This window comes from Scomber japonicus, chromosome 14 (genome assembly GCF_027409825.1).
Source record: "Scomber japonicus isolate fScoJap1 chromosome 14, fScoJap1.pri, whole genome shotgun sequence".
In the NCBI taxonomy this organism is placed as follows: domain Eukaryota; kingdom Metazoa; phylum Chordata; class Actinopteri; order Scombriformes; family Scombridae; genus Scomber; species Scomber japonicus.
Genome location: NC_070591.1, coordinates 10,271,378 through 10,289,946, shown reverse-complemented (window position 1 = coordinate 10,289,946; position 18,569 = coordinate 10,271,378). Strand labels below are relative to the sequence as shown.

General features: G+C 37.6%; 2 protein-coding genes across 2 annotated transcripts; one reads left to right on the top strand and one right to left on the bottom strand.

The window, feature by feature from the left end:
• Positions 1 to 1,195: 1,195 nt before the first annotated feature.
• On the top strand, positions 1,196 to 4,105 carry cgasa (cyclic GMP-AMP synthase a). The gene is made up of 5 exons (XM_053333617.1): positions 1,196 to 1,861; positions 1,973 to 2,189; positions 2,610 to 2,867; positions 3,198 to 3,297; positions 3,522 to 4,105. The coding sequence occupies exons 1-5, from the start codon at positions 1,196 to 1,198 to the stop codon at positions 3,847 to 3,849; spliced, it is 1,569 nt and encodes a 522-aa protein (XP_053189592.1). The 3' UTR covers positions 3,850 to 4,105.
• Positions 4,106 to 6,801: 2,696 nt separating this feature from the next.
• ddx43 (DEAD (Asp-Glu-Ala-Asp) box polypeptide 43) lies at positions 6,802 to 18,488 on the bottom strand. Its single transcript, XM_053333088.1, has 16 exons — positions 18,131 to 18,488; positions 17,507 to 17,562; positions 16,206 to 16,323; positions 14,062 to 14,232; positions 13,683 to 13,764; positions 12,297 to 12,456; positions 9,593 to 9,711; positions 9,348 to 9,458; positions 9,097 to 9,238; positions 8,708 to 8,808; positions 8,288 to 8,375; positions 7,970 to 8,097; positions 7,716 to 7,825; positions 7,446 to 7,584; positions 7,262 to 7,349; positions 6,802 to 6,963 (listed from the first exon to the last, which is right to left on the bottom strand). The coding sequence occupies exons 1-16, from the start codon at positions 18,486 to 18,488 to the stop codon at positions 6,802 to 6,804; spliced, it is 2,133 nt and encodes a 710-aa protein (XP_053189063.1).
• Between the last annotated feature and the right edge of the window lie 81 nt (positions 18,489 to 18,569).

Below are 18,569 nucleotides of genomic sequence, written 5' to 3'. Positions count from 1 at the left end.
TGGCTGCTTCAACGTAATAATCAAAGACTGGTTAATCATCACAATGCATCGCAAAAGCATTCGAAGGAAAGAAACACATTCGGTCAACTTCAGTCCTTGAGGCGGCACTCCATTTCAGTGGTTAGATTACCATTACGTAATATCAAATGGATAGTTTTAAATGTTCTCTGTTGATTTCATTTATGGCAATACCTTTCTGTGATATTGATATTGACATCCTGAACAATTAGAGGTATTTTAATGTATCAGCTCTCTGGAGTGCAGGTACTGGTCTCTTTACATGGTATATGTTGTCTTGCTTTTAGTGTTTGTTTGCAACTACATGGCGCTCTGTAGGAGCCTATGACAAGTTAAAACTACGTTCTTCTGAGTAGTAGATTAGTAGAACTTAGTGATTTGTTGTGTTTAAGCTTTAAAAAAGCATTTAATACAAATGGTCTGACTTTGTCCTTCCCAGGGGACTCCAAGTAGGCCACCTGATTCTTAAAGCACTTTGATTGGCATTTTGCTATATTTGCACTTGCACTAGATAAGTTGAAATTGACATAAGCTACTGCACCTTATTGTAAGATGGCACAAGCCTCTTTGCAACATTAAACATGTTTCAACCAACATGTTGGGCTGACGTCTTCAGTAATTTTTTCTGTCTGATAAGGAAATGACAAGGCAGAAGATGCCATTAACTCTCCAATCTTATAAACACAACTCTCATAAATAACTCATACTCCATCAACCCACTGTAATTCCACCCTTACAATGCACAATGTTGTCCACAAGATGTAGCTATTGCTATAGGAATAAATTAACAACTGATGATGAAAATTATTTTCAAACAAATAGTAGGAAGGTTATAAAAAAAAACCCTATTCCTCACAAAGTCAGTTGATTCGGTATTATAGTAAAACTCACACAATGTGATTCACACAATGTCAATGTAGTTGTGTTGTTTTGACAAAGGCCCAAACAGCTCAAGGGCAGTCTGCCAAGGGGTGTGTTCTAATTCACTAACCGGAAATACTGTGGCTATAACCGAAAGAGTGGCAACCTCATTTCCTCTCATTTTAACAACATGACTGGGAGAGGGAGACCACGCAAAACTAAGAGTCTCGACACTGAATGTGTTAAGAGTCCAACTAGAGCTGAGGAAACAAGATGTTCAGGAAGAGGCTTCACAGAAGAGAAGCACAATGGCACCATGAAAGAACAGAAACCAAAGAAAAGGCAGCAGAAGAATCCAACCCACAATGAGGAGAAGCCGTCTGTACAGAGCTTCCAAACTGAAAAGCCCACAAAATATTTCCCACAGGAGGAGATCGGAAAGCCGCAACAGACATCTAGAGACAACACGAGGGTCTCTGTCCGGGGCACAAAAGCCAAAAGCTGTGCTGGTAGGTCCAAATCACTTGAGCAATTTGCAGAGGAGACAGTGAAGACACAACCAGAGATACCTAAAGACAAAACGAAGGCTTCTCCAAAAACAAAAACGGCAAAACCACATAGTGGTAAGGCAAAATTACTAGAACAAATGGTAGAGGAGTTAAAGATAACAGAAGCAGAGACCATCATCGAAGCAAAAATTTGTGCCGGCACAATGAAATCACCAGAGGAGATAAGGAAGAAGCAACAAAAATCATTTGAAAGCATCACAAAAGCTTGTGAACCACAACTCCAGGGTGGAACGGACTCAATCCTCTACACAACTCTGGACAAGTTAAGGATTAGGAGGAACGAAAGATCTGATGCATCAAAAGTCATCAATGACATTATAAAAAGCATAGTCGAGCATTTGAAAAAGAACACTGTATCCTTTCAAGAAGTACAAGAACCACTACGTACTGGAAGTTACTATGAAAATCTAAAGGTAAGCCACTTTAGTCACAGTTCCCCTTCTGCCTTGAACTTGAATACATAAAATATTGCTTTAACACAGTATTTATGTTGTTGTATTACAATTATGTTTTTGTGCATACAGATTTCTAGCCCTGATGAATTTGATGTGATGCTGCCAATGCCTGTCGCCCGAGTGGACATTCAACCATTTCGAGATGATGGAGCTTTTTACAGTGTGGCATTAAAACGTAGCAAGAGTCCTCTGAGCAAATTTAAGGATGAGGCCGGCATTTTATCTGCCAGTAAAATGCTAAAGGAGTTCAGGGAAGAAGTAACGAAATGTGTCAAGCCATTTAAAGGCAAGTACCAAAATTAGTGCTTTTTAATTGTTGGGAAATGAGTTAATAAATTGCAGTCAGTATGGCTAGCAGAGTAAAAATGCCCCTCCCTGTGGTCAAACAAAGTAACATCCCTTTTAAAAATTATAGGGATGCATTACACCTTTGACACTATCTTAACACTTTCAGTAGACTATCTACAAAGGACCACATTTAATGAAGCAATAACCTTACTGCTCTATGCATTAGTGCTTGAGTACATCAAAATGAGGTTACTTAAGTTTCGTAGGAGGGCTTCAATCACCATAGAAATGATGCTTTTTGACTTGACTTTTGTCTTGTATGAGAATGTGTCAAAAGAAAGAAATCTTTTAAAATGTAAAAAAAAAATATTGCATATATTAACAATTAGAGATATATTTTCAATGTTTGTTCTTTCAGAATGGGTGTTGACAAGAAAGAAAAAAGGCTGTCCAGCAGTGACCCTGACTACAGAAGTGAATTCAGTCACCATCTCACTGGATGTTGTTCTCTGTATAGTGGTTCAATCAAGCTGGCCACCTTTCACCAAAGATGGCCTAAGAATAGAGGGTTGGCTGGGAACTAAAGTGAGGCAGAAATACAAGTACCTACCTTATTACCTTGTCCCAAAATATGAGGGCAGGGGTACCATGGAATGTGATGGGGTCCTTGCTAAAGGTAAATATACTTCTCCAATGAGTGAAGTGAAATCAGATTGTGATTAATAGAAATTACTCTTTACATACACACTAGGTTTTATTATTATCTAAGTAAATCTTACTGAAATAGAGAGTATATAGTAGCTGGCATCGCCATATTAACACACTATGTACTCCCAATACTGCAGTTTACTTTGAGTTGATCATTTTGACAACTACTAGATTTGTACCTAGAGTAGAGACAGTAGCTTTTAATAGCAGACATACTTATCTGGCATGTACACATTTTTCATGAATGAACAGTTAGCAAAAGGAGAAGCTTGAATATTTTGTCTGCTATACCACACAGATATTTGGCGGGTTTCATTCTCTCATGTTGAGAAGGACATACTGAAGAATCACGGATCAGAGAAGACATGCTGTGAAGAAGGCGGAGTGCGCTGCTGCAGGTCAGATTTTATTTTTTGAATGGCAAATGAGGCAGTAAGCACTCTGACATGATTACTCCTGCAGTGAGAGTACAACATGATTTCCATAATTTAATGGACTCTTCCCATTTCCAACACATGGAAAATAGAAACAAACTATGCATCTTGGAAATTATGATTATCTTCAAGGCAAGATTGTTCATCAGTCAAATCCACAAAATCTGTTCCTTTCTCTTTGCATGCAGGAAAGACTGTTTGAAGCTGTTGAAACACCTCCTGAGTTTGCTGAAGGAAAGGGAGTCATTTGACAAGTTCTGCTCCTATCACGCCAAGACCACGCTCTTGCATGCCTGCTGCTCTAGAACTAAAGACACTGACTGGCACACCTCAAATCTGGGTCACTGCTTTCAGATTTTCCTCAAAGAGTTTGAAGGCTACCTTCAAAAAGGTGTACTCCACAACTTCTTCATCCCAACACAGAACCTGCTCTCTGGTATAAGCGATGAATCGTGCAAAAGTCTGGCTCAGTGTATCAGGAATGAACGGTACAATGGCTTTCCCATTTTCAAGTGAAAACTTCACAACAAATATAAAGTCATAGGTGTGCGACTGTTCAAGGCCAGCACAATACAGTCATTTCTCACCATTTCATTCTGGTTTTTACCAAGTTTATTTCCCTGTAAGCCTGTTCATAATGAATCATTGTTATTGTTTATTAAATACTTTATACCCCTCTCAAGATGATTTCACAAAGTCAAAGAAATAAAGTCAATTAAATCTGCCAAATGATGCCAATTTATACTTAATTTTAATCACATTTTAATAGAATTGCAGGATACACTTTGAAAATAATTTGACTTTCTTCACTTGCATATCTTGCATATTGCATCTCATGCTTAATTTGTCTCCTGCTTTCATATTTACAGTCTCCATTGTGTGGTTAGGGTCAAATCATCTCATTTGAAAGATTAGTAGGCAAAGCTATAGGCAAATTAAACCCACACAGAGCTTTGATTGACAGCTTTTGAGCTCTGAACCTACACATGGCACTGACCAACAAAGACATGTGGTTTATTACAGTGTCTGCTTATGTTCTATGGGTTTGGCTTATTTTGATTTTTTGGTGGCACATAGCTGTTTTAATTCATCCTAATTCATCCAATCCAACACTGGAAATGTCTATAATTATTCCTGTGGCTTGAAGTAAACACTTCACTTGGATGTCAAAATGATCCTGCCACGCAATAAACCTTCATTCACAGGCTTTAAAGTATCAAAACAGAACCTATTAGGTATTTGGTAAAGAGAGTTTGTACTAAAGGGACAGGAATGTATGATAATGGAAGTTTGATACAGTAGTAATGTACTGAAGGGAGAATGTGTTGGAAAGTCAGGTCGATCATTTCATAACATCAGTCTTTTAGTATACAGTTTTTCAAATTCAGGTTAAAAACACTTCTCTTCTGCTGTGCTTATGATTGAGCTCTTTTAAAGCACTTTACATTTTAATCTTTCATTTGCACTCTATGTCGTGTCCTTTTAATGATTTTAAAGCCAATTTAATATTTTATGCTGCAATCTTATATTTAATGCTCTATTCTAGCATTTTATTCATGTCTTTGTTTTTATTATGGGGGGGGGGGGTGTTTAATTGTATGTTTTAATGTTTCTGTTTTATGTAAAGCACACTGAGTTGCCAGTGTATGAAATGCGCTATATAAATAAAACTGCCTTGCCTTGCCTTGCCTTGCCAAACCAGTTCTTTCCTTCGCATGAATGCTGCTATACAAACACCTGACCACCACAACAGGCAAATATTTCAATTTGCTTATTACAAAGTAAACAATCTCACCTCAAGAAAGCTTTTTGAGCCATATTATTCAACTTTACTTAATCGAGGAGGAAGTGATATTGATGACATGTCTGCCCTACTCCCTTTCGGTTTATTAAATCTAAATTTGAACTCATCTTGACAGGAAATGTACCTTATAAGGGCTTCTTACCTGAGGCAGATATTGACAGGCATTCATATGCATCACAGAACCTGATGAAGCAGCCAGCCAGTCCAAACTGTAATGTAAAAACATGCAAAGCAACATTTCAGTAAAGAATGTAACAACAGCTTGACACAACATGAATAAATTAACCTACAGGACTCGTCAGTTTAGTTTGGTACTATAATGATCATGTATTTATATTGGGTTGAAATAAATGGAAATCAATGGTAGACAATGCACATTCAAAAACCTAAAGCATTAGACAATGCAGAGCAGCTTTAAGCAGCACTTAGCCCAAAGTTTTGCTTCCAGTATGTGTACCAGTAACTACTTTGTATGCATTTTGTTTATATTACTTTTTATTTTATCTGCATGCATTTTTATTGCATATTTATTGCAGTATTTTATAGTTGTATTTTTTTCTGTGTTTGTATTACCTGGATTTCATAATGTTGTGGTGCTGTTGTTTTAATATTGTTTATTCTGTGTAGAGAACTTTGTGCCACTGTGTTAAATGAAGATGATTTTGTGGTAAATGTGCCAAAATATTGAAATGGTATGTATAGTATGTGCCTTGTACTGCAATTCCCCTGCTTCAACAGTCCTGACAGACTCATTCAACACTTTTACGACAAACATTCTTGCTATTTTACGGGAACCAACAAACTAAGTTTCTGGTTTTGATCCCTTGTTTAGATTTTTCCCCCCTTCCCTCACTTCTCTTCTGGAAAATCATGGTCAGCAAAGTAACTTCCTTTCCATGTGCTGCAGGCTCTGCCACAGATGTATCACTTCCTGAGGAAAAAAATAATTATTAAACAGCTTTTTCTTTTTCCAATAATTTTGTAATAAAGATGCTAATAGTTCTAAAATTTACCTTTGGCATCTTTTGGGTCACATTTTCCCATGTTTGTGGAGGTATGAATAGTGTACAAAGCAGATTTAAATCATTAAAGTATCATATGGTGCCAAGCCAATAAAGTATATACTGGGTGCGATATCTCTTTAAAGGTCAAGTTTATTATACAGTTTCTTCATGGCCAAAATCAAAAAATTACATAACTGTCAAATTTTACATTTTAAACATCCTTATAACAAGATAACATATCGAGATAGATAACAGCCTCTAAATTATATTGGTTGGCAATACAAAACAAACCAACCAGAAAATGACTTATCTTAAAATATAAACACACACACGCACATACACACACACAAACTAAATAAAAAAACAAACATACATTCAAAATAAATCACAACAGAAGGATTTAGCTCCTGCTCCATCCTGTTGGCAAAAACAAATAAGAAAAACCAAAGTATTATTAAATAAAAATACCAAACAGACAGGTGTTTATTTAACAGATTGTCTTAAAGATTCTTGTGTTTCATTTTAAGTTGCAAACCAAATTATCTAAGAATGAAAATAAAAATGTGTACCTGTTCATTCATACATCCATCTAAGGAGTCCCTATGTAGACCTGAGTAGGAAACTTTGTGGTATGTGTGGACTTACATGAAAAATTAGGGATTAGAATCCCCAATTTTGGCTTCGATCCCTGCCTCCTCTCCCTCCACCATCCCTCCGCCCCCCTCCACCTCGCCCCTGCCCTCCCCTTGGATTGGACAACTCCTTCTCCCTCTTGTGCTTCTCGTATCTTTCTGCCATAAGCACCAGCTCATCAGGAACCTCCTGCAACAGCATTCAAAAGATTATTATGGTGTGCAAAATATCATTTTTAAAAGTGCTAGAAAAGTTGACATTCAAACTGCTGAGAGTTTTTGGCTTTTTTGCACAAAGAAAAAAAATGTATTCATTATAAAAATAACTGCAGATTTTTGTTTTGTCTATAAAATAAGCAGCTAATTGATTAATCATTTAATCTATATACGTGAATACCTGATATTTCTATTCATCTTTTGAATGAACGCTGATAGAATTAGAAATCTGATATAAAAACAATATCAGCATAAAATGTGTTGGTGCTAACCTGTCCTGCTCGCTCCAGGATGGGAATCAGCTCAGGTGCCATCCTCCAGTTATCTCTCGTTACCAGGGTAACAGCAGCACCTGAACGTCTTGATCATAAATGCGTCAATATAAAAAACTAACCCAAAAGAATGCTGAACGCAGTGATTTTACTAACAAACAGATTTACACACACCCACTCTTACCCTGCTCTGCCAGTGCGACCCACACGATGAACATACTCCTCTATGTTTCGTGGGAAATCAAAGTTGAAGACGTGTGTGATGTCATGGACATCCAACCCTCGAGATGCCAAGTCTGTAGCAATCAGGATACGAACTCGACCTGAAATAAAGACAATGCAGTTATTCACAATTTGATCCTTCAGCCTTTGTGGTAGCTTGTAAGACTCATCATTCTCTGATTAGCGCAGAAAAAAGCATCTTTTAAACCACATTTCCTTTCCTGTTACTTACTCTCTTTAAAGTCCTTGAGGGCTTCTTCACGGTCACACTGCTCACGGTCTCCATGTAGACTCTGTACAGCCAGACCCTGTAGACACATGTCACTGGAGAGGTCATCAGCCCTGAAATAGCAACACAAACACAAACAAAGGGAATTACTAGAGGTGATAGAGCCTGAACAAAAGTCAAATAACTTTAGAATACAACAAAACACAATTTTCTTCCCTGGCTATAAGCCATTTGTTAATGAGTAACTCCCCACGCACATGAGCTTCTTGCCAACAAAGATGAGAACTTTATCCTGTGGCAGCATGTTTCTGACGAAGTCAAACACATAGGACTTTTTCTCCTCTTCATGTACAATCAACACTGTCTGCTCCACCGTGTTAACTGCCTGAGACCCAAAGAAACACAGAAAGTGTGTAAATAAGTATTCCAGAGTACACAACATCTCAAATTTACATTTTTAAGAAACATTACATTTAAAAAACTCCCAACCAGTATTAGTTACCATGTTCACGTATTCAAAAGGCAGAATCCAAAACATGTGTATGTGTTTGAAAATGATATGCAGTTCCACTTACTGCCAAGTCCAGGGTTCCCACATAAACCATCATGGGACTCTTCAGGTAGGATTTGGCCAATCGTCTCACACCAGTGGGCCAGGTGGCACTGAAACAGCCAACAGGCAGACAGATACACATTAAGAATGTAAAGAGGAAACTAGTTTCAAGCTCTATAATGAACATCGCAAAGACTATATCCACAAAATTTCAATCAGAATAGTGTAGGGTTGAATTTGCTATAAATGTTTATTTCTTCTGAGATTCCTTTGGTTCATTATTTTTCTTTGTGCAGTGTGCATCGATCATACACAACTGAGTACATAACCTTTCTATTTAGACTGTGTATCATGTATGTATTGTATAGTATTCTCCATGACCGAATAGTTTTTACTTCATGAGAAATGTAATGTCCTGTCCATCAAGCATGCAATGACAAACCTGGTCATGACAGTCTGTCGGTCTGGGCGGATGTCCAGGAGAATCTTCATTATTTGGGGTTCAAAGCCCATATCCAGCATCCGGTCTGCCTCATCCAGCACCTTTTCCCAATGATCAGAGCTTATGTTACAATCTTTACTTTTACTCATTTCATTTATTAAAAAAAAAAAAAAAAAAAACAGAACAAAAACAGACAACACAAGATCATCATTTACTGGCATAAACAGTGCTGTACATTCATGTACCAATAGTGTAAGTGACTCTTTGAATAGGTCAGTGTACAAAATGAAAGAGGTTATATTATGGACAGTGAATCTAACTCTGCCCTCCAAAAATACTGAAAAAAAAACAAACATCAACACGGACAGACATAGACACACACAGCTGACCAAGTAAGTGATGGAGTGGAGACAGATGAGCTCATTCATCTGTAGATCATTTAGTCGGCCTGGCGTGGCAATCACTATGTCCACCCCGCTCTTCACCAGATTGATCTGGCCTCGTCTGTCCCCTCCACCATAGATACAGATACTTAAAAAAGGGACAGAGGGAACGGTCATCTTCATGTTGCCTCTACATAACTGTTAATTGTATATTTTAAGCATTTGTAATGACTTATAACATTGTCAGCCTGCTGAACCTTTTGTATCCCTTATAGCGGTACTTTTTGCACTCAGTTTCAATTTGCAGGGCGAGCTCTCTGGTGGGAGTCAGTACCAACATGCCTGGGCCACCCTGCTCAGCTCTAGGTCTAGGAAAAAAGGAAGAACAAAAAGAAATTAAAGAAACAATGCATCGCAATGAGAAGCAGTCATTCTGGATAAGAGCACTGACTGAATGCCTTGAAGGAAAAATAAAAATATGAGAAACCGGTGGTGTACTCACACAGGCTGTCCATCCATGTGGATGAAACCAGGCAGCAGGTAGGCCAAGGTTTTCCCTGTTCCTGTCTGAGCTATGGCTATCAGATCCTCCCCGATCAGCAGCACAGGCCATGCCTGAGACTGGTGAAGGAACAAACAACAAAAATCATTAAATCATCCTAAATATGAGCTTTGGAGGCCATGTGTGAGAACATACATAAGCAATTAAAACTCGCCAGATGTTTCAACTTAGGATCCAAAGTTTAAGTCTAGTCAAATGCCAAAAACATTACTTGGTAGTTGTATTTAAAAAGGCAGACTCCAGATGGTATATAGTGGGCACACACATTTTTCACTTTGTCATTGTGGGTTATTGAATGTAGACTGAGACAGGCAACAATTACAATCCTATCCATTTGAATATAAATCAAGAACACAATAAAATGTGCATAAAGGGAACCATTCTGTATCCACTCTACATATTTTTAAGAAATTGTATAACTTTCACATCCACATATTCAAAAAACACTTAAGATAGATTAAAAGAATATCTAAACTTTTTTTTGGAAGAACACTTTCAACCTTTTTTTGTGTGAGATGTGGAGATCAATACCAATTTCCTGTGTGTGCATTAAGCACAGATCTGTGAGTTCACACATGTTTAGCCCACCTTGGCACAAAAAAAGATTCTTTTAAGATCTGAGACACGAAAACCTTTTACAACAGCTTTATATGAACCAGGAAGCAAGAATGTACCAATGATAACCTGTTGTGTTTTCTCATAACGGTTAGTACAGATACCAATCTAATATGACCACACCTGCTGCTGGTTATAATGCAATAAAAAGGAGGGTGAATCAGTACAGCAACTTCAGCTAAAACACTCGTTGTAATTACTGTGAAAAACATACTGATGATTCATCACTTACTTGTGAACTTACAACTTACAACATCCACATATTTTCAGTTAATGATGGCAGCTGTTTCAAACTACAGGACATGTTAAATTTAAATGATTTTGGGCAGATTAAATCTGGTCCATGACTAGACTTGTTTGTGAATGGATATTTTCACAGAATCATGTCATTAATCTTAGACTAGTATTAATCTGTCTTTATGTGTGCCATGTGTTTTGCAGTGCGGGAAGATGTTTTCCTGTTCAAGTTTGTCACACTGACATTGCATAATCGCATAACACAGGCTGTGCAACTCTGAGCGCCAATCCAGTGATATTGCATTTCAACTGACAAATCCTCTTACTGTGAAATGAAAATGAAAGCAACGAGAGTGCAGTTTCATTTCTTCTTGCAGCACACTCCTTGTTTAGGTTATTCACTTACTCGGGTATAAGTAGCTTCTGGAAAACTACAGCGACAGGCCAGAACGAGCTCATAAACACTGCCAATCACTCACATTACAACATAATCATTTCCTGATATTTTTTCTGTTTTAAGTTTCTGGAGAAAAAGACATCCTGTATCACAAACTTGTGGGAGAAAATATATGAAGGTGATTCATTCGTGTTACCAAACAGCAAAACTTAATTTCATCAAGTTAATAACCATTTTTATTGTGCAACACACTAATGAAAAACGTAAGTTAAGAGTCATATCAAACCACTTGACCAGTAGTGATAGGAGTGTTCTCTGGGGACTTTCCATTAACCTATGAATACAGCAGAAACACCTAATAATTACTGTAAGCAAAGGTTAGAGTTCCGGTAAAGAAAATATGAGTGAAATTAGCTTTTACCCAGTTTTTTTTTTTGACCTATTGTGTCATCTTAACAGTGGGTTTTGTAGGATTACCTAAAAAATAAAACCAATCTTTCATTTCTGCTTTTTTGGGGAGACCACAACCATAGATTAATACAAATATACAAAGGCTCAATATTTCCCACAAGGCAGCCGTTAATGTGGGTATTTCCACATATTGATCTTTGTACATCACTGGGATTACCGAAGAGGTCAGTGCAGGTGTTTATGCATTTGCAACTTCTAATTAAACACATTATGCATACGTGGACAATTTTGTTCCAGTAATAAAAAGGTGTGCAAGTTTCAGAACAGAAACTAAAACAAGCTGTGGGATTTACTGGCTGACAATTAAATACTTTACACAGTTATTCACCAATATATTAATGATAGATAGATTTATGGCAATTTGAAATGAACTCATCATTCTTAATCTTTGCACTATAATCTTACCATTTCCTTATGGTGCAGCCTATTCACAAAGCGTATTGTACCTTTCATTACGATGTGCTGACAGATCAGGTATGGTAATTATCTTGTGCCTCAGGGCGTAAGAAATTTGCCTATTATTGCTTCAGAACCCACACACCTATAAATTATGACGGCAGTTGTGTTAGATTTGATCCAGATTAGTCACATGCCACTGGCCGTTTATGTGCCACTTGATCTGAGAAGCTACATATTCATAACTGAATGTCGAGTCAACCGTTTTTTGTTCATAACTAAAAACACTAAACAGGTGCAAACAGCTGACTACAGTTAACTCAGAAAAGACACCTGGTAGTAGAATTGACTGTGTCTAATTTGTTAGGTCAGCAAGGGTTTAGTGTTCAGTGTTCATTGATTGGTTTATGTACTTTAATTACCCTCTCTTCTTCAAATTTCCACTAGGAGTTACAGTATGAATAGTGGAACTGTCTGTTAGCATCTGATAAATAACAACATAAAATCATCCAGTTGAGAGGCTCATACCTGGATGGGGGTTGGTTTTACAAAGCCAACCCGCTCGATATTCTCCATGATCTCCGGATAAAGCTCAAAGGCCTCTAAAAAGGTGCGGCAGGGATTGGGAATGGACCGCTTCTCCCCTTCCTCCTTCAGGTCATCCACAAAAATATTGTTATTCTCCTTCCTGTGGAAAAATATAACATAAACAAGCAGATGGTGGAATCGTTTGAAAGGGGAGAGAGAGTGCTTCTAAACCACACTGCTGTACAACACAAATTGACAATGAAATGTTGCTTGTTTGAGAGGTCGAAACTATCCTGTAACTGTATAGCGTGTTGTTTGATTTTTTTGTTTACAAGTCAAAAACTAAAAACCATTTAAATGGAAAAAAAAACATGGTGGTATTGGCCCAAAGACAGAACGCCAGCAGAGTGTAATTATTTGGTTACAGTCAACTTTCTGTCTTGCACAACTGTCAGTGATGTTTTTGTTTTTGTGTCCGTGTGATTTAGTCAAATTGTAAAAGGAGATAAAAGAAAACAAATGTATGATTACCTTGCACATATTCTTTTTTTGTGGACTCAGCATAAAATTTCTGCTTTTAATCCATTTTGAGAGAATATAAAAATGTTGTACCAAATAATTAAACTTGCTCAAAAAAGCTAAATTCTCAATAAAACATTATATCAACTAGTTTGGAATAATTTTATAACTTTTTGGTAATGGTAACCTACAGTGTATTGAAGCGCTTAAATACACTTTAGGTGGATACAATATTCAATATATATCATTCTTTTGTGGTTACATCATTTGACATTTTCAGGAGCATTCAGTCTTACTCTTGATTAAAAAATGGTATAAATGTCATTTCGAATGATATAAAACCAACAAAAATACAAAATGTACATTTTAGCAAACCTGATGCTGCTTTTAAGATATTTTTGAATTGCTCATCTTGCCAACCCTTATTTGTCATTAATCAGATTTGGACCACTGTCAACTCTTTGTTGGTGAATACTTTTCCTGTATTACCTAACAACAATCCGTCACCTTTGGTCTGTGAGGCCCTGACAACTAAGAAACATTACAGGCCGGCTTGCTCAGATGACACATGAAGAGGAGGATAAATGGTGACACCTATTTGTGTGAGTTTGTAACAGAAATCAATCCCTCAACAAAAACTGTGGGTTTGACATTTTACAAGCCTATCAATAAAAACTTTAGTGGTTTCAAGCCATTCTGACCATTGCTATTATTGGTAGCTGCTAAACCATAGTTAGACTTTGCCTACTCTTAAAATGTCAAATGTATTTTTGAAATATTTTGGAGTACTGGTCTCTAACATTGTATAATATAATATAATATAAAGGATTATAAAACAAGATAAAAAGGTAAAATTGTCAGATTTACCTCCATTCACTGACTTCTTCTGCTGTGAGCTGGGATACACTCTCTGACTCAGTGTAAAATTTCTTCTTCATGGGTGGGAGATCTGAAGGAGTAATACAGAAAATGTTGAAAGCCACAAAAGAGGCTCTCTGGTTTTTGCAAATAAAATTCTGGTGTGTTTGTCAAAAAAGGATAAACTAACCATCAACATAAGCCAGAAAGAAACAATGATTATAACATCTAAGGCATCCAATGAACTGTGTGAAATCAAAAGGGACTATGATTCCCCTGCTATTGGGTCTATATATAGTCTTGATGTGAACACCAGTAGGGTCAAATCATTGTCTAATACTTATTCACTGTCCTCTTGGTACTGTAGTAACCGTATATGAACCCTCACCCTTCCACTTGAGCTCTTCATACTTTCCGCGGTTCTCCCGGATGTCGTTCCAGTCTATGGTTGCGCGGGCCGGGGCGGTTTCTGCAGCCTGTAATTCTGCATTAGACCAGACAGAGCTACACTTTACTCCTCCATCGCCTCCACCTCCATAGTCTCCACCTCTACCAGGACCTGGGAAATGGATCAGTATGCTATAGAAGATTCATTTTGATTTAGAAACTGCATCACAGTAGTGTAACCAAGTGTCAGCAAGCAGTGTTTCCCACAGAAACTTGAGAGATTATGGTGGTTGGACCTCAGTCTGGCTTCCCTGGAAGAAAATGTTGTATATTTTAATGTCAAATGTCATCATTCTGGTGCATTCGGAGCAAAATTAAGAGGTTATATCTATTTTAAAAAAGTTGCACTCTAAACAATTTAGTGCTATAATAATTTAACTAGTGGTTGTATAGATATGAATGATGATGACAGAGCTACAAAACATAGGAAAGACCTTTTACCACTTCATAAAAGTTGCAATCAAAAAAGACTAATGTGCATATTTCAACTCAAAGAAAGCAGAAGCGATTATCCAAGTTTAACTAATTCATTATTGAGGAACATATCAAATACTGTTATAGTAAATAACTAAACTACAAATTATACTATAGCAGGCCGCCACACTCTATATAAATGAAATGCTGAGCAACTACATAAAGCCACAGACTAGATATTATACAAACCATATTTTACTCTAGAGCTCAAACCATGGTAGATTTTATCTGCGACACATGAAGAATGAAAGAATGATCAGTACACACATTGTCCTGATGCTACCTTTAATTTGGGCGGTTTAGTCCATGGATAATCTTTAAGCCATAAATACCCTAAGCTCATATATATAAAATTAGTCATTAGTCATTGGCTTGCATTCCTAAAAAAAATAATTAATTAATTAATTAAAAAAATTTAAAAAGGGAAATACGAGTGCACAGAGTTTGAGGCCACAGCTCAGCACACTTTCCAGGAATGTCTCTGACCTTGGTTGCCATAGTAACACTATCAGGGTGCCTCCTGTTTTCTCCAAATGGGGCAGGCAGAGTCACATAATGTATTCTTTTTTCTCAAAAGGGGAGACAGTCTGCTTCTTAATTAAGATTTAGTGCGGTCCTCCCAGTGATTTCAAGGCCCTGGTTCGACCCAGTGTGACCCCTAAATTTGGAAAATTCCCAAACACCAATGGTTATTCAATGAATTGATTAATTAACAGCCAGCAGTTTCCCATCAATGAGTCTTTTTTTTTTTTTTTTTCCCCATTAAGAAAACTGTCCACATTTTTCTACTCCAATTTCTTCAAAGTGAATATTTTCTGGTTACTTTAGTCTTCTGTGATAGTGAACTGAATATCTTTGGGGGTGTGAACTAGTCAGGACAAAAGACGACATTTGAGTACAACACTTTGAGCACTGGAAACATTTTCACCATTTCCTGACTTGTAGACCAAATTATTAATCAATTAATCAAGAAAATAAGGAACAGATTAAATCAATAATGAAAATTGTAAGATCAGAGTTCCAAGTAACTTTTGAGATCAGGCACCCACTTGGTCAGTAGATCATCGTTTTACTGGCCCTGGTAGCCAAAATATGAACTTTAGATTTAGTCTTTTTCCTTTAGTTAGGTTATGTTGGTATGTTACGCAAATATGTTTCCCCTAGCACTGCCTTGAAGGGGTGGCCCACACCCCCATAGGAACGGTCTGCCCTACCGAAAGATAGGATGAGAAACTACTGTTTGCAGCTGGCACCAGTGACTGGCTAATCACCTTTCCCTGAATAAATTGTTGCAGGTCCCAGGCAAAAAGTTATGTTGACCTTTGAAGATGCAGCTCTAATTTATAGTACACAGTAAAGATGTACTAACAATGTTGAACAATACTCCTCCTTCCTTAACACAAGATGAACTGAACTTGCACTCCTCTGTCCACAGAGTTGTAAGACACTGTAGTAAAAAAAATAGATTGAATTTTTAAATTAAACTTGTATTATATCTGACACATCCAATCACACAACCCACATCCAGTGTAATCCCGGCCTAAAGACCCAGAACTGACAGGACTGACTTTTTTTTTAATCAGATCATCTTTTTACAAAAATGACTCCTACCGTTGCGGAATCGGGAGTTGCCATCTGCTACCAACTCTTCGATCATCTCCTTGGCCTTCTGCTGGGCTTCAGGGGTCCCCAAGATGACCACCTCACCTTCATAGTCCCCTTTGTTTATCTAAGAAGAGCAGTGATTCAGTTCATGGAAGTTAAGTTTGGTCACACTAAAAAGACCCTCTAAAGAGTCAGATGTTCATAGACTGTAACGGGAGTCAACAAACCACTGGGTTACCTATGTCCATTAATGTTTAAAGTCTAAGGTTAAAACATATCCTCATGAAATGACTGAAGAGTAATTTTTCTGCTTTTTCATGCTCGTACTTTGCTAAATAGCAGCTTCCAAACATTTATGGATGCAACAGCTGTACTTCTCTTTAACCAACATTATTCAACTTGCCTGACCTGTGACAAAACCTTGAAAGTTTTGTTTGATTTCCCCGCACAGTCAACCCTGCACACTTACTTAGCTTTAGTGAAGGTTTCAAATTTGCATTCATTTAACACATGACATCAATAGGGCTGGGTATCATTAAAACAATGACGATACCAGTACCAATCCAAATACCCATAAAGTGATACCGATACCAGTTGAGTACTTAATTCGATACCCATTACACATAGTGTGCACTTTCTTTTATCTGGTGTAACAGGTGTGTAGGGTAGCCACACTTTAGATCGTTAAGGTGGCATCTTGGCTGCTGAACTGCTAAGGCCACTAACTCAAATTCACCATGACTTCACCACCACAGACGGGTCGTAGCTGCTGTGGCAGTGGGCCAATCACATGTTGCATTAAATGAAAGAACTCTTGTGCTGAATGGCTGTGAGCGAGTCCATACAAATAGTCATATTTTCTAGCTCTGTGAGCAAAAAGGATCGATTGCAGTTTCCATACTACTTGGTATCAATTTAATTTGGTCAATACCATAAAAAGGTATGAGTACCAATACCCAGCCCTGAGCATCAAGGAGCTGGTTATACAGTAAATTGTGCAAGTCTCATTTCTGTTAGTCATACAGTTAATTTTTCTCTATTAATTTTATTTTGGCTGCATTTTCCCTTTTTTCAGCTTCTTACTGATATTAACTTTTACAAATCTATTGCCCATTTGTGTGCGTAAACTTGTCTTGATATTTATATCTGGCTCATCATTTATCTTAAACTTGCCTTGATTTACATAATGTTGAACAATGTGTCTAATGTTACCTGTTGCTTTGTTAAAGTGTTCTGATCCTCTGTTACAATAAAACAAATAAACATGTATGTATATGTATTAAATGATAAAACATGAGTCAACTTGCCTTGATTCTTGCACCGGAGCTCTCTTCGAGTTCACGGATTTTGGCTCCACCTCGACCTTTAAATATAGGATTACAACATATTTTACAGTCCTTGCCTTTAACCCAAATCTTACAGCAGAAATACATCAACAAGTCACATAAACCTACTTCAAATTGTAAACAAAAAAGGTAATGTTAGTCCTTACAGAAAACATCAAACTATTTTTACAAGATAAGCTAACTAACACTCAGATATTTAACACGTCTTACCTTTAACCATGTCCTTTTGATTTTAAAGCAAATCATTATTTTATGCTGCAAACGTATATTTAATGCTCTATTCTCTAGTTCTTATTATAGTTCTTTATTTTTCTCTCTATTTTTCTGTACTATTGTATTATTAGTGGGGTTTTTTTTGTTTTTAATTGTATGTTTTAATGTTTCAAATTTTTACTATTATTGGGTTTTATATTTTTCAAATGTTTGTTTTTAAAATAAAGGCCCTGAAAGAGTTGCCCCTGAGTATGAAATGCCCTAAATAAAGCTGCCTTGCCTTTAAGCTAGCTGACCCAAGTCACGTAGCATTTACCTTAACTTTACTGTGCAATAGCATTTAAAACTCAAATTTCTGCTCAAGCAACCAACCTATAATCCTTCCAACCGAGCCATTTTCCACTGTCATAGTCACATGTGGGGAAGCCTCTGACTTCTCGCCAAAGGTCCATCTTCCCGCGCCGCCGCCGCCATCCCTACTGCGCGGGAACTGGCGGCCTCCACCTCCATCTCTCGGGTTGTTGTAGTCGGTTCCCCCGCCGCCGCCGCCCCGGTCACCTCTCCACTCTCTGGAGCCTCCAAATCGGGCTCCGTTTCTTGCACCGAAACTTACACTCTCCGGTCGACGTTCGTCACACGCTGATTTCCACTCAGTCGGTGCCGCGTTAGTGACAGTCTTCTTCGGGATAGCAACACCGCCCTCGTCGTACTCATCCTCCCAGTCAGACATTTTTTAAACTTTGGGCTCGGTGCTAACGAGCTACTTCACCAATTAACAGTGGAGCTGTCAATCATAAGCATGCTGCCTTCA